The 15,979-nt window shown below is 41.8% G+C and overlaps 1 protein-coding gene across 7 annotated transcripts in view; it reads right to left on the bottom strand.

Moving 5' to 3' along the window:
* Nucleotides 1–1,596: 1,596 nt before the first annotated feature.
* CDKL3 (cyclin dependent kinase like 3) overlaps nt 1,597–15,979 on the bottom strand; it is a 41,245-nt gene continuing 26,862 nt past the window's right edge. For 6 of the 7 annotated variants that reach the window (XM_029584004.1, XM_029584007.1, XM_029584006.1 and 3 more), the window contains 8 exons: nt 14,274–14,413; nt 13,364–13,452; nt 12,466–12,634; nt 8,117–8,442; nt 7,411–7,507; nt 6,982–7,147; nt 2,498–2,595; nt 1,597–1,974 (listed from right to left, as the gene is read on the bottom strand). In XM_029584004.1, coding sequence (XP_029439864.1) covers nt 1,951–1,974; nt 2,498–2,595; nt 6,982–7,147; nt 7,411–7,507; nt 8,117–8,442; nt 12,466–12,634; nt 13,364–13,452; nt 14,274–14,413 — 1,109 coding nt within the window. In that variant the 3' untranslated portion in view covers nt 1,597–1,950. The remainder of the gene's footprint in view (nt 1,975–2,497; nt 2,596–6,981; nt 7,148–7,410; nt 7,508–8,116; nt 8,443–12,465; nt 12,635–13,363; nt 13,453–14,273; nt 14,414–15,979) is intronic. The other variant, XM_029584008.1, reaches the window with a different exon arrangement.

Below are 15,979 nucleotides of genomic sequence, written 5' to 3'. Positions count from 1 at the left end.
AGTTGCTGCAGGGCATGTAATTTTGCACTGGTTGACAGGTCAGACGCTGGCTTGCATGACTAATGCTGCTGCTGTTTGCAGATCACTGTTGGGATCTGAACCAGCCATTAGGGGAAGGGAGGGTTGAGTGTGCATGGTCAGTGGAGATTGCCACTGCGCCTCTAGCCTCACTCACTACTGAACTTACCCAAGAGAAGTGTTGCCCCTGGCATCAGCCTGCTCTCTCCTCACATCATTTGTTATCCACTGTTGGCCGAGGGTCCAAAGGAAAATGTTGCCATTGATCCTGACCAGAAGCATGTATGGAGGAGGAGGAGGTGTTTGAAGGAGGGGAAATCAGATGCAGGTAGAATGAGGCTTGGATCAGAATGGGGATCAGCTGGAGAGCGTTGGGGAGAAGACTGGCTAGGGAGGGTGAAAGAGAGGGAATGACACAAGATTGACTCGAGGATATAGGAGGGAAGGTGGTGAGAGAGGGGATGGGGACGAAGGAATGGGGAAAAAGTGAGAGGGAGGAGATAACAGAGGACTGATTGGGGAACTATAAGGGAAGCTTGGGGTTAAAGCAGATCAGCTGAGGGATGCAAAAAGGGTTAGAGGGGGTGAGAGAGGTGAGAGGAGGTGGGATTAGCTGAAGAGGAGGTTAAGAGGGGTCCTCAGGAGTGGATGGAGATTAGGAGAAAGAATCTACTAGAGAAGGTAGAGGCCGAGAAATAATCACCTGCAGTATAAAAAGGGTGAGCTGGTGATTGTTGTAGGGGAGCCTGCCTCCTCTAATAATTTGTTTTGGTCACTGTCTAGGGGGTCATGTGAATTTTCAGTTGCTAAAATAGGGTCTCATTGGGTAAAAGTTTGGGAAGCCCTGGTTTAATGTATACATTAACTTATACCAATATACAAAGGGCCCTAATGCTATGTTAGTAACCCAAAACAGCCATGTTAAAAATAACACAATTGCAAATTTTTAATCTACACCACTTCATTAAAAATTACACAGTCACCTTGGTAATGAACTCATTACGCATTATTGTGGGATTTGTGGAAGTGCATTAAATTTACCTTGGCCACATTGCTAAGGTAAATTTAACTACACTTCCAGAAGTGTAATTAACTGCTAGCACATCAACTCAGTTAGTGTAGTCATTCAGAGACTACAGGAAGCAGGCCTGCTGGTGGGGAGGGACCCATGGTGGCCTGGGAGAGGATAGAGGGTCATGTTAGGAGGAAGGCTCCGTCAGACAGGTCCTTGTGGGGGTCTGTACCTTTTGGGGAAGGGGATTAGGGAACGGGGGACATTGTGCCACTCGAGGATGTTCCCCCAGGCTAACCATCCCATTCAATTTGGGCTGATTAGCACAGGGAAATATTAACGCAAAACTATATATGCAGAGCCTGCATTATAAGAGCTATACTCAATTTACCATGACCCTTTCTATATGTGCACACATTAAAACCATGAGGTGATGCACATTAATCTGCCGGTTATAATGGGAGTTAGTACACAGACTCCTATCTGTCCCAATATCCCTTGAGTCATAACAAAAGATACATCTGATCGCAAATCACACACAGGAGAGAATTTATACAAAGGGAAAGTAGATTATACAATAAATTTATTAAAATTATCTCTTTTACACATATTATTGGTCGTTACAGTTTAAAGAAAAACACTAAAATAAATGACGCTACTAGAAAAAATATATTCATTTATGAATAAGTTATTTGACATTTTACAGTGCAAAAGACATTTTAGGAGAATGTACATTTAATGAACTGAAAAATTGTGTAAAATAGTATTTGAATTATCCAATCAACATTATCAAATGTAAAAGGCTGATATGGGAGGAGGAACTGTCTCTTTTCAGTGATGCACAGTACATTGATTCTGCAGTCGAGCCCCGGCAGACCTGTGGCCTTAAGCTGGAAACATAAAATGTTTGGCTTGCACTTTCATTCTGTGAACTTCTTGTTTGTCTAGAAGTTGAATTGGGAAACAGAGAACTTTTAACTTGCTACTGAGACCTTGAGTTTCTGTAATTTGCACATCACCAACATTTTTCATCCTGGCATTTCCATTGTGAAATATACAACAGCAGCTTAACAATAGCTGTGTACAAACGTTCTACACTTCTTTAACAAAGCTAAATTAAAATACTGGAAAAACGGGTCACACAGGAAACTCTAAAATCATGCAAAGTGCATCATGTACAATAAGGTGTCTAGCTTGCATGTGAAAAAAACTGTATAAATGAGTAAATAATCATCACCAGACGGCTTTCCGGACATCTAATATACTGCAGTTTCCCTCGATTTTCTAATTAACGTTGCATTGAACTCCTTCCCTGAATCGTTATGGCTGGCAGACAGTGTGAAAACAAGGCTATTTAGGCAGGCATTTTTCCTTTTTGACATTTTGTGATATTTTGATTGTTGCATTTATGTGCTTGCCTTTGCACTGAAAACTGTCATCATATTCTGAAACACACATCCCCTTTACCTCTTGTTTTTCTTGATTGTGATCCATGGCTACTAACACAGGGATTTTAGATTCCTCCGACTTCTTCTGTTGTTTCTTCACTATTTTTAACTGTTTACCTTTTACAAGAGAAAAAAAAAAAGCTAATTATATCTAGATCTGCAGCTCTCTGGTGTATGGCAGTTCCTTATTTCCTTTAGTTCTATAACTCGTGTTAAACCCTTAATTCGTCCTTTCTTTCACTGGTCTAGGTTTCTCTCTGTAGTGCTCTGTCCCTAGCCAGCAAGAAAGTAAAGAAAAATAAGGGTTTTATTCAATAAAAGGGGTGTTTTGGGAGGCAAAGAGGCCTTAAGTCTTTCCCACGGATGTTGCTAGGACACTGCTTTTTATTTCTGCTTTTCAATTCAGTAGACAAGGTAAGCATTAGAACAAAATCCTTACCCACCAGAATGAAAGTTTCTTTTTGTAAAGCAGCCTATGGCCCCTTCACTAAGGTTTACGTCCCTCCCAGCAGAGGACTGAACTATTTCCTATGACACTCCTCTCTAGGTGCAGTCCATGATTTGGTTAGAAAAAAAACCCCAGAGAATATTTTGATCCGAAGGGTTGAAACTTGCTGTCCCCGGTGCCTATGGAGGGCAAAACAGAAAAGTCTCGGTGGGGGTGCTTGTGTTACTTTCAGCAACTATTCCTGACGGAGCCAGCGAGTTCTGTGTTTAAAGAAAGATCTTCACGAGCAGTGTGGAAAGGTGCCCAAGCAGTGCTGAGATCCAGGAGGTGTGCAGGAGAACGAGTCAAGCATTGCATATTCAGCTACCAAAATGGGTCTGTGGGAGTCAGGGAGCCCCAGGAGAGTGCACCAGTAAGGACTGCAACCCACGTTTTACCAAGCCTGTACTGGTTCTTGGCGTTGTAATGCTAAAAGACTATAACTTGCAACTTTGTAATTTTGATCTGGTTCAGTAAAGACTTTCTAATCTGGAACACCAAGCCTTGTGTGCGGTGTCTCCGTGGTGCTGTGCCATTAAAATGCCTTGGGCCCCGAATGTAATCTTTCTCCCGTCGGCGGGTCCATGCCCGAGATTTGCAGAAGTGAGTCAAGACTAAGCCCTGGTATCAAGTGTCCCCTGCTTAAAAGTGCACCGGGAAGGGGAACTACAGTTGTATATAACAAGGGAAAGTGAAAGGAGAAAATAATAAATCCTCTTGAAGGTGCAATGCTAGATGCCAGGTATGACCGAGTACAAGAACCAGGTATGGGATATATCCTGCAGAATATTCAGGAATACAGGTTTCATATCACACAACTGGATTAAATGTTAGGTTTTTGATTTGATTTGTTGAATTTTAGTTGCCAAAAGTTTCTGAACTTATTGGTGGTAATTGATTAACCATTTTTGGTGAATAAACCTCAAGATGTGATCCTATAGTAAGTACATGAAAGTTTTATATTAAGCCCCCTACATAAAAAGGTGAAACATCCAGTTCAGGACGGGTGTATGACTGCTGTGTATTTACATGGCAAACGATGGCAGATAAAGACTCAAACAGTCCATCCAGTCGGTCCAGCAAAACGTAACTGCCGCTCTCTGCAGCTTACCCCCATGTCTACTGTTTAGGGTGGTAACTGTCTATGCTTGTAACAAAAATATCAGTACATATTTCCAAAACAAACATACGTTACTATTATATGGTCTAAAGTTCATTTTCACAAAGTCTAAACCTCAAATATAAAGAAACAGAGATTGTGTAACAGTTTGGTTTTCCAGTTGGGCCTGTATTGGAAAGTGACTGAAGCTTAGCTTTGCTTTCCAGATCCTGATCTGGGTCTCTTGACTTTGAGTTTTAGGGGTGAAGCTACTGGTGAAGCTTGAACCACAGGCTCCTCAGGTTGGGGAGGGGGGAAGGAATCAGGCTGGTGCTGTGGCCACGAGGCCAAACCTTCAGCACAAGGAATGTGGAGGTGTCAAAGAGAATAAGCAAATAACCCTGCCGCCAAGGAACCAACCTGGCCTTCCAGCCATGAAGAGGGGCTGTGGGACTAGTCACCCTACGTAACAGATTCTGCCTCTGATTTTGATAAGAGGTGCAAACTGCTTGACCTGCTTTGGGATATCCTGAGACCTTTTGAAACCTGTTGCTACTTCTAGACCAGCAGCTGGGCCGGCCCCGAATTTCAGACTATACTTGACCCCACTCCTTGGCAGTGGCCTGTGGTCCTGTGCCTCTGAGCCTCAGGCAACCCACCAAGGGAGAATTAACAGAAACATAGAAAGCCAAATGGACAGCAGATAAGCCTGAAATGTGAACAGGAGATAGGGAAAATATAACAGAAGTAGGCTACCTGCAGTCATTTTAGCTAGTCTGTGTCTTACCGCGGCATATCTGAAGGCATGATGCCACCACTATTTTTAGCCAGTGTGTAATTTCTTTTTTGTTTCATTGGAGCATCATGTTACGACTTTCCTGGCAATTATTTCTCACACTAAATCTATGTTTGTGTTATTATCGAGACTTTATAACATTGCCTCTCAAGAATTCTAAAGATTTAAAGAGAAAACTGTAGTGAAAGAGTCTGCGTTCTTTATTTTTCTTTTACACATGACATTTAGTTTACCAAATCTGAAAACATGTGCATGACGATGCTATTAGACAGAGTGAGCAAGTAATATACTTGCAAGTAAAGGTATTTCACAAAGTAGTCTGAAAATGCTAGTAGCTGTGATTTTACTTCTTTAGCAAACTGATTCCAGAGTATAGGAGCAGTAAATCTCAGACAGCTCTATACACCAGTGCATGTTCTGGATTGATGGATACTGCACATTATAGCTATGATTGATTCATGAACTGATAAATCTGTGTCTGTAATTTGAAAATGGCTCAGAATCGAAACCTATTATAAGGACATGATTTTTAGTTGTCCTTTTTTTTTTTTTTTAACCTTAACTATATTTCAGTCCAAAACACTTCTGCTTGGAATAAAATGCCTGGTCAGTAAGGAAATCTGCCATAAATAATGGTCTATTTCAGGCATCAGCCAGTTTTTTGGCAGAGGGCTTAACAACGGCCATCATCTCCCGCAAAGATGTTAGAGTACCAGGCAAATGGGAAGGGTGCTTTCCCCCTTACCCCCCAATCAACTGCTGCCTCTGGAGGGTACAGCAGAGAAAGGCTAGCACAGCCAGCCTGCAAGTTTCAGAACTGCTTACGGTGCTCGCCCAGAAATTGTACAGCGCTCGGGACGGAGTGCTGCTCTTCCCTGTCCAGTAACGTGATCGTGCCCCACTGCCTGGCACGTGCGCTGGTAGCTACCAACTCCGGTCTAATCACTTTGTATCAAAAAATAAATATGACTGTTTAGAAACATTAAAAATGAATACTGTGTACGCACAAATCTAGTCCGTAGAAGACTTGCTCCCCATATTTAATCCATAATGTTTATTCGGGAGATTAATCTGAGATAACAAATGTCCCCAAAAGAGTGGCACTGTGCGATAAAGATTTATAGATGATGAAGTAGGACTCATCTGCATACTCGGAATTTAAAAAAACACTGTCAAAACAATAATACAGGTCAAGTCCTAAAATGTATCAGCTATTTACTGTACTAGGCAGATGGCTCTTTCCGTACATATAAAACGTGCAGCAGAGCACCACTGACAGCTGACTTCTGGTGAAATATTTTCACGAGTCACCAAGACTGCTGACATCGGCATGTGGGAGCCTGGAAAATCCAAGTTGTGCTTTGCTCCTGACCTTTATCACTGCGGGGCCATCACATGGAACAGACGTGCCTAGTTAAACAGTGCCCAGCAGATGGCACCAAGCAATTCATCTCTACTCACCTCCCATAGAAACAGGGTGTCAAATGAATCCTAATTTTACTATTGCTAAATTAAGTCCTGCTAGACTCATCTCCAACTAAAGCTAATGAACGGTATCTCACTGCAAATAAAGACAGTATTTACTGTTACTAGGCTAAAATGCTATGCTCAGGGTAAAATCTTGCTCATCATAGCAATGTGATATATAATGACATATAAATCAGCAACTACTTTCACAGTTCAGCTTAGCAGCGCAGAAGGCTCACATGAGCTTTAACTGTAAACAAACCTTCTGCCCCTTTTTTCCTAAGGAAATTCCTTCAGTTCTGCAAATAAAACTCTATTCACAGTGACAGTCCCTCAAAGACCGATGTGCTCAGAAACAATCACGTCTGCCAACATGCCCTGTTCCCAAAAGTACAGGGGGCAGATGACGTGCAAGCAGCATATAGCCATTCTCTTTATCCTGGAGTTTCTGTGCTTGCCAGAATGGCTCACAAAAACCCCTGTCCAGTGGTCATTCCCGAACCCCAGCCCTTCCACCTCAGCAACCTGGGCAAGTGATATTTCTGTCTCACCCTTTTCCAACCAAGTCACACACTGGAACGGACTAAGATTAACCCTTGGCAGAGGCTGCATGCCTGCAAACAGCAGGAAGTAATCATAAAGCAATCTTCCCACCTTCCACTTCTCGGAGTTCTTTCTGCTGCGCCGTTACTAGCAGCTCTGGGAAGTGGATTTCTTTCCTCTCACATTTGGAAGGGTTTGGTTTCTTTCTGTTTGACATCTGTGTTTTCTCGATTTGTGGAGTCCGGTCATGAAGTGACACTGACTTCCCAGTTTGATTCTACAAGACAGAAATATTGTCAGAAATAGTGAGGTCAATGCACCCGGGTGCTTTAGAAGACAGTTCTTCAGAAGAACAGGCCGCCATCCTTGGCAAGCCCTATAAAATTGGCTTTTGCATGGTAAACACTGGCTATTGTTTAAAGCTGGGGGAATATTTAGCACTCATATAAAGAAAGTAATAAAGCATAAAAAATTATAAACAAAATGCAAAAGTTAAACTCAAAGACTTAGGCTTAGACGATGGCTCATGTCATATTATACCTGGACCAAGGAGTTTTCCTCTTGTTTATTGTTAGGACCAGCTTGTCCCAGAGCTTGTAAAGGGCTTCTTCTTTTCTTGGGCCTTTCTGTTAACCTACTGCAGATGAATAACATTTTAAGATTTATACACTCTGGAAAATAAAAAAACAAAAACAGGAACCCAGAACATTTTCATTGAAGTTTATGTGAAAAACCTGATTTCCTTCTGTACCAGGATTTTACAGACCACCGACTTTACATCTACTCCCTCCCTGATCATTGTTTTTCCACTTTTTCCTCCTCAGATCCTAAATATTATGTTTTCTTAAACATAAGCAAAAAGAAAGGCTTTCACCTTGCATTTAAATACAGCTGGAATGTAGCAGAGAAATAGAACCTTGGCGTTATACTACAAAACATCATGCAGGGGACAAAATGTTAAGGCAACGTTTCAGCCGAATGAAACAAAAATCAGCTCCATACGATTTTTATACAACCATATACAGCCACTTTTGCTTTCTGAGGAAGCCATTTTCCTCCCCATTTTCACAGTTCACTCTGAGAACTGATAGGGATTCAACTGGGGATTAGGAAGCTTCCAGGAGGGGAAAAATGTTCCTCTTGCCTATTAGCCCTAAATCAGAGCAGTGCACACGTGTGCCGAACGTTTTCTGCACAGCTGAGCGGCAGCACTAAAATAACAAGGAGGCATCTATTCTGTACTAACCTAGTACTGGAGAGCTGGGAACCAAAATTACTCGCAGCAGTAAGGCTGCCACTAATGGTGTTGATAAGTGGCATTGTCATACTGGGTGCCGTTTGCGGGTCTTCCTTCATACCACTTGAATCCTTTCCTGGATCTGTGGAGGAAGTTACTTCAGGGGCAAGAGAGTTACAGTCCTGAGATAATTCTAGAACGATCTGGGATTGGTTGGCAATGGGCTCTAAAGGTTCATCTTCTTCAGAATTCTTCATTTGTGATTTTCCTCCTTTCGTTTTAGCAGGTTTCGTTTCACATTTGTTATCTTTGTTTTTTTTGTCCTTTTCAATGTCCTGCAAGAGAGAGATGATTGAATGGAAAATATCCTATGATCCTGATACTAACGCTTCTAGATGCTTTGGAAAGCTATTGTCCCTTGCCTTATCCTTACAAGTCAACATCTGAAATCTTTATGGGTATATTTAGATGAAACAGGCAAGAAACAAACAGAAATAAACCTTCGTGTTGATACAAAATATCCCACCATGGAGCACAAAGACCAAGGGATACATACATGTACAGAACATTTTTGTAAGCTTCACCATTCTCGTGATGATTTCACAATCAGGATTTGATGACAAAAACTTCCAACTCATATAGACAGGTAGGACCTGACAATATGAAAGGTTCAGACACTTTGAAACAAACATGAAAGGAATTTGAGGCATTGTGATTCCTCACACACAATTTTCTCCTCCACTACAAGTGTTTTTCCCCCTTTTCATTCCTCTTACAGATTTCTCATAATTTAAAACAAGTCAAAAAACTTTAACAAATGTAATGACTGAAAGGGCACTCGAGCAAGTCCAGCCCATGCCCATCTTCTGCAACCGTAGTGGTTAGAATTTTGGTGCCCCTGATCATATTCTTTTTTCAATTGCCAAAGCTCCCCCACTAAGAAATACCTGTATTCTGGATGATCCACAACCTCAATTTTTCAGCCCATTTCTAATTTTGAACTTTTAACAAAAAACAGTGTTAAAGTCCAGCCAATAATTTACTTACATATTCAGGCAATATCGTCTTTAGGTCTGACCTGATGAAGGTTATATAATTCTCAAACACTCATCACAAATGTATTAAAATTAGTTCAATTAAAAGGTATCACCTGCAAAGTGTGTGACATTTCTTTTTTTACGTGAATTTTAAGTACTACAATAAGTTTCAAAGAACACAAGAAAGCATAGTGAAGTTGCTTACCTGTAAGCAATATTCTCTGAAGACAGTTCACTAATCAGACGTGGGTCATGTGACCACACTTGGCTCCAAAAGTCAGATTCTTCCAGAGCTGTCAGGAAAGGGCAAAAGCCCTTCACTGCTCTTCCACAATAGTTCCTATGCAAAGAACCACGCTTTTGTGATGAAACCTGGTATAAGGTGGATAAAAGTCACCAGGGCCTGGAGTTCACTGACTATGGGTTGAAATGACCAAAAAAATGATTTTCCAGATCAGGTGCTTGAGCGTACAAGAGTCAAGAGATTCAAAAGGAAGCTTCCGTCAGGTGGGTAAGAACCACACTGATGTCCCATGACACTACTGGAAGCTTGACAGCAATTTCAAAGGGAGCTAATTCCACATGAATCTCACACATCGAGGAAGTACAGAAATGGGATTTACTTCTATAGGCTGGTGATGAATGCAAACTGCACTGAGGTGAACCCTAACAGAGTTGATTTTTAGGCTGTACTGAAAAATGTAGAAAGTATTCAAGCATTTTTTGGTGTGAAGAAACAGAAGGGATCTAGGGCCTTGCTTTCACACCAGACAGCAGATCTTATATATTGAAAGCCAAAAGACTTCCTGGTGGATTCAATCCTAGAAGCCGGAAGAATTTGGGATACCTTAGTAGAGAAAATGAGGGACCATATTATATCTCCCTTATCTTCTAAGCTGTGAGGGCCAGGTACTAGATGTTGGGTGGTGGAACAACACTCCCTGGCTAACCATGATCATGGTTCCCAACTAGATTGGTTTCCTCAGGGACAAATCCTGAAGGTGTGGAAACCAAATCTATCCTGGAGAAAAGGGAGCTATGAGGATCATGGTTCTCTGATGCCCTCCGAGTTTTATTAATGATTTGACCCCCAGAGGATAAGCATATAAAAGATACAACTCCCAGTGAAGGTAGATGGCCCAGTGCCGCTAGTCTGCCTTCTGATCTCCCCTGGAGCAGAAGACTGATACTTTCCTGTTCAGAGCTGCTGCAAACATGTCAACTTTGGGTATGCCCCACTACTCAAGGAAGATCCAGGGACCACATGTCAGAGTCCAAGTGACAACTGAACGACTGCCAGGAAGTTCTCTTCTGCCAGGTACATGGCTCTTACGATCATCCCAAGAGAGATGGCCCAGTTCCAAGTCTCAACAGTTTCCTAATACAGGAGGATGGACTTTGTTCCTCCCTGCTTGTTTAAGAAGAACATGACCACCTGTCTGTCTCTTTGCTACCCAATTTCTGAAAGCCTTTAGAAAGTTCAGAACTGCCCATAGTTCCAGCAAACTGACATATAACCTCCTCTTCTAGAGTGTGAAACCCTGGTAGGTAAACTCCCTAGCTCAGACTGGAAGCATTTGTGGTTGGAACAGTTTGGTGAGAAGAAAACTGCAATGTTAAACTCAAAATCAAACTAGGAGATCCACAAAACGTCTCTGAGCTCTTCCATGACACACATGTTGTCCTGAATTCCAAAAGTAGTTTGGATCTACTGGGATTTTAGGGTTCACTGAGCTTATCTTATATGGAGATATAAAAACAAAACCCAAGAAATAGAAGGCACAAAGCTTATTCAACAATTTAGAGAACATGTATCTGGGGAGGAGAAAGGCATGAGCTCTAGATTTTAGGGTTGATTCAACTACCATACTTTGGTGTGGTAACTAGTAGTTGTTGTATCCCTCAGATACTTTATGTCTGCCTTCTTAATGTGGGACATACTGTATGTGGAGTCTTCCACATTCTCTCTCATACATCCTGGAAGAGAGGATGGCCCAATTCTGCCACCAACTCTTTAGGTGCATCCAAGTATTTAAGGAGGTCAAGAAGAGGTGTCCTGGACTCACCCTCAACCTGCAATTCAAAGCAGACTGTTTTAGCCAGCCTCTGAACAAAACAATAGAAGGAAAGATCTTCACGTGAAGACCTATTCCTGACCTGTGACAGAGAGAGCCCTGATGGGAGATCAATTGAGTATTCCTTTTCTGAACAGTATTCAGGACCTCTCAGACTTAGAAAACACTGCTTGAATGGATGTCTGGATTACATCAAACATCAAGCCAAAGATCTCTATGGATTACAACTTGGCTCTTTGGGACTTGGGACTGAGTGAAGTTGAAGGCAGGAGAGGCTTCCCATTCTAAACCTATATGACTTTGACTTGGAGCAGAAGTTGGCAAGACAGGCTCGGGGCACTGAACACGGGTCATTGAAAATATGCTCAGAGCCGAAGCAGAGGCAAGAGGAGAACTGCTCATCAAACCTAGGGGAGCCAAGGTGCTGTGCTGAGCAAACATTTGCCAGGTCTGTGCAATTCCACTGCAAAGAGTGCTCATGACAACATCAGGGGTGTCCTTGTAAAATAGACATCCTCCATGATTCTCTGGAGGTCACTGTCAATAGCTCCAGACAACGCCTTCTGGGTTCTCGTTCCAGCTGGCCCCAATCAGACAGCTCCTTATGCAGGGCCTCTAGCTTGGTCCAGCAGAAAGAGATTTGCGATGCGAGAACAAACAAAAGTTACAAGGTACTACCCCTAAAAACAGAAGACTGGAGGTAATTTTGCATAAATGTAACATCCTATCATAGTCATTTTCAAAAAGCCCACTTATGTGTTTAAAGTGCACTTACACACACAAAACCCAGTTTTACACGTGTAGATCCTTTTGAAAATGACTGCCTTAGTTTTTACCGCTGAAGGATGAATAGCATTATATAATAAAAATACAGTACTACAGTAATACTCAATGGGGTTCAGACAGGCTGTTGAAATTTTTATGTAATTAAAGAAATAATTTGAACAAATGTATTTAAAAAATGCTAAGAAGTCTAAAAAACATTTAAAACTAAATAATTTCAGTCAAAGGGAGAAAAATAAGAATGAATACCATCTGACTTCAGTGCCTATCCTTATATCTCAAACTCATAATTTTATTTATGTACAAAATCCCCCTCCCCCCAAAAAAAACCCAACAACAAGATAAAGGAGCTAACGGTGACAAGCATTCTTGGTTTTTAAAGGGCACTTTGTCCCTTCATGTAACAAGTACAAAGGTACCAACAAATACTGAAAATCGGTCAAACTAAGACCGTGTTTCTCACCCTCGGGAACTTGATGTTGCCCTGTGACACACTTCCTTGAAATGTCCGTTTATCCTCTTTTCCACAATCCAGCTCTCTGTTTTCTCCGAGTTTTGCATAAGAGTTATTTTTCCTTTCCTGTAGCAATTTAGCCTGAAGTTCTTGCATAAATCTGATAACAAAATAATGCCTATACACCTTAATGTGTGTGTCATATATTACGTGTGTCCAACACATTTACATTTAATTCAGTTTTGCAATTAATATCTACATTTAAATGTTAAACAGATCACCTTACTACCTCATGTGCAAGAAGAAATATATAACAGCTGCTATAAACAGGCTCTTTAAATGTGTAATACGTACTGATCAGAAAAAAAATCTTTCTAGAATTGGCCTTTTAGAGGTCAATCTTCAAAGGGTCTGTTGGTTAATTTTTGGAGTTAGCTGGACAACCCCTGAAGCTAACATTTTTGTCCGAGCAAACTGTTGCCCGCACAACATAAAAGGAAGTGGCACATGGTGTCCTGTGTCCAAGTTTGGAAATCTGCAGGTGTAAACGTTCTCCTCCTTCCTCCAGCTTAGCTGTGTCCCCTCTGCTGCCACAGCCTGCTTGCTAGTGGCCCCCTTTTTTTTTTGTGCACAAGAATCAATCTGGTTTTCTGCCAAGCTGCCCAGCCCCCTATAATAAGCGTAACACTTTGAACTGAATTTGGAAGGATCGTAAAAAAGGATAGCCAATCTTAATGCGTCACCTCGTCTATTTATAAAACTGCACCACGCCAGGCCAAGGGAAGACTTCATATTCTAAGCCTATAGATCATTTACGTGGTATAAATCTGAGCGAGACACACCTCTCTATGTAGGCCGATCTGATACAGTGCATGCTTTTCGTGTTCAGATCTGATAAAATACTTACTTGTCTTGGAATGCTTCCCTGGTGAAATAGTCATGCTGCTGCAGATCTGTGGCTGATACCCTATCAGGAGGATCGATTTGTAAACAAGACTGTAAAACACAATGCACAACCTATTATTTTATCGGAGGTATTAGCCGTTACACGGGAGACTAGATGCTCAGGCAACAGCTGTGCTATTACTGCTTAGCTATTTAGATGATTACAAACCTCATGTGTTTAGAAGGGCCAGGTCCAAACTAACAGGGTCATTTTCCAAAACACGATGGGCCATTACCGCGTGCGTTAGGACCTTATCACATGCGATAAAACCCTTATGCAGGGCAATAACGACCGCATCATGATGATAACATTTAAACGAGGGAAAGGGGAAAGGGTTTGGGCAGGATTTAAAATATTTCGGGTCCGGTTGCGCTGCGGATGATAATGTTTTGCACATCATCGCCGTTAATAGCGCCAGAAATAACTACACTTTTTGCAAGGGGTGCTCTGGGGAAGACAGTGTGCACCGCGGCTGCAACCGCAGCAGGCAAAAATGCACCACCGCGATGCAGCCGGGTGCACACCATTCTTTCTTAGCACATGAGCGGAGGAAATGGAAAAGGCTAATTGCATTTGCATACTGGTAATGACACGATACTGTGCACAGGATACATTCAAAATATCAAATATGCAAAGAAAATCCAAGGGTTACAATATCTTGGTAGGTTGTAATTTGCACAAAGCTTCCGAAAAGTGAATGGATAAATTGTCATACCGTGCCGTTCATACGGATGTCTGCGCGATATTGCAATAAATACTAAAAGGATGAAGACACTCAATTCTGCATCAGCAATAATTCGAATAACCGCAAAAAAAAAAAAAGAAAAGAAAAACAACCTTGATATATAAACTCAAACCTCTTTGAACATACGTGTACTATGTCAGCCAATAAGGGGCTTAATCTGGGATATTTTTTCCTTGCATTTGTAGGGTGATGAACTTCCGGGAGAACTACCCCAGCAAAGACCGCATTGCTCTCAAAGAGTTCCTGGAGGCGTGGACTCAGTTTATCTAAAAGGCAAGGAAGCACAGATAGTCCATTAGGGGGCAATCGGAAGATATTTAACTTTAGAGCACCTTTGGGTTCAATAGTTGTGTTATTTAATTCAATCTACATCAGCATTCTTGCTATTTCTTAGCTAGATTTGTGCATGCAAGTTCCTGGTAATTCTGAAATTGCATCTGGTTACAATGGCAAACAAATTATTTGCTTCTGCACTGTTACCACCAATCCATCTACAACCAGGCTTTATGCTGCTCTAAAACCGTCCTGGGCTTACAAAAGAACATAAGAACATGCCATACTGGGTCAGACCAAGGGTCCATCAAGCCCAGCATCCTGTCTCCAACAGAGGCCAAACCAGGCCACAAGAACCTGGCAAGTACCCAAACATTAGATAGATCACAAGCTACTATTGCTTATTAATTACCATCATAGCAGTTTATGGATTTATCCTTATCCAAACCTTTTTTGAACCCAGTTACACTAACTGCTGTAACCACATCCTCTGGCAATGAATTCCAGAGCTTAACTATGTGCTGAGAGAACAAGAATTTTCTTCAATGTGTAAAAGTGCACAGGTGACCCAGTTTTACGTGCAACAAGGAAAGGCCTTCTGGGGACAGAGTCGGCATGTGTGCCCTTAATTTTTAATTTTAAAAAGTATGCTTGTAAGTTATGCTCTCTGAAGAAGAGGTGCAGCTCTACATAAGTGGATCTGCACACATACTCATCTAATTACCTGTGGATATTTAAAGTGAACTTATGCGTATAAGTTCACTTTGAAAATACTCGGTGAAATCTGCATATATCATGTACATGCAGACTTTACTGCTATGCAGCCTATTTGAAAATTACCCTCTCTGTGTCAAAATTAAATCTGGCACTCTAGAGCAAACCAGAAAAACAAGGCTAAACAGGTTAGGGCTCTTCAGCTCGGAGAACTGATGATAGAGGTGTACAAAATCATGAGTAGGGTGGTACAGTAAAAAGAAAATGGTTATTTTCCCTTTCAAACAGAAGGACTAGGGGACTCTCCAGGAAACTAGCAGATAGGAAATTTAAAACAAATCAGAAAAAGTGTTTTTTCACTCAATGCACAATCAAGTTGTGGAATTTGTTGTCTCAGAATATGGTCACGGCGACTTGCCTAGTGGGGTTTAAAAACGGTTTGGACAAGTGCCTGGAGGAAAAGTCCAGAAACCATTATTAGCCAGGTGGACCTGGGACAATTCAGGAGTGAGCAGCAAGGAACTGGATCTACTCTTTGGGATCAGCCAGGTAACTTGTGACCCGGCCTGTCCACTGTTGGAGGCGGGATGTTGGACTGACTCAGCATGACATCTTGTCTTCTTAACAGAATGAAAAAGAGACGGAAGGTTTTAAAAGGATGATGTGCTCCTGAGATCTGTGCTACAATGTGCTCGCCGCTTTGACGGGGGACGAGGAATTGGATTCAGACGACAACCAACACGAGCTCGGACTTTTCCAGTCTGGGGTACTGCTCCGCAGACACAAGGCAAAAAGCACAGGATGGTTTTTCCGGCCAAGTCCATAAGCGAAGTTTCCAGAAGGCA

Source organism: Rhinatrema bivittatum, chromosome 18 (assembly GCF_901001135.1).
Source record: "Rhinatrema bivittatum chromosome 18, aRhiBiv1.1, whole genome shotgun sequence".
Taxonomy (NCBI): domain Eukaryota; kingdom Metazoa; phylum Chordata; class Amphibia; order Gymnophiona; family Rhinatrematidae; genus Rhinatrema; species Rhinatrema bivittatum.
Note: the sequence above shows the minus strand (reverse complement) of the source record. Positions and strands in the feature narration are given on the sequence as shown.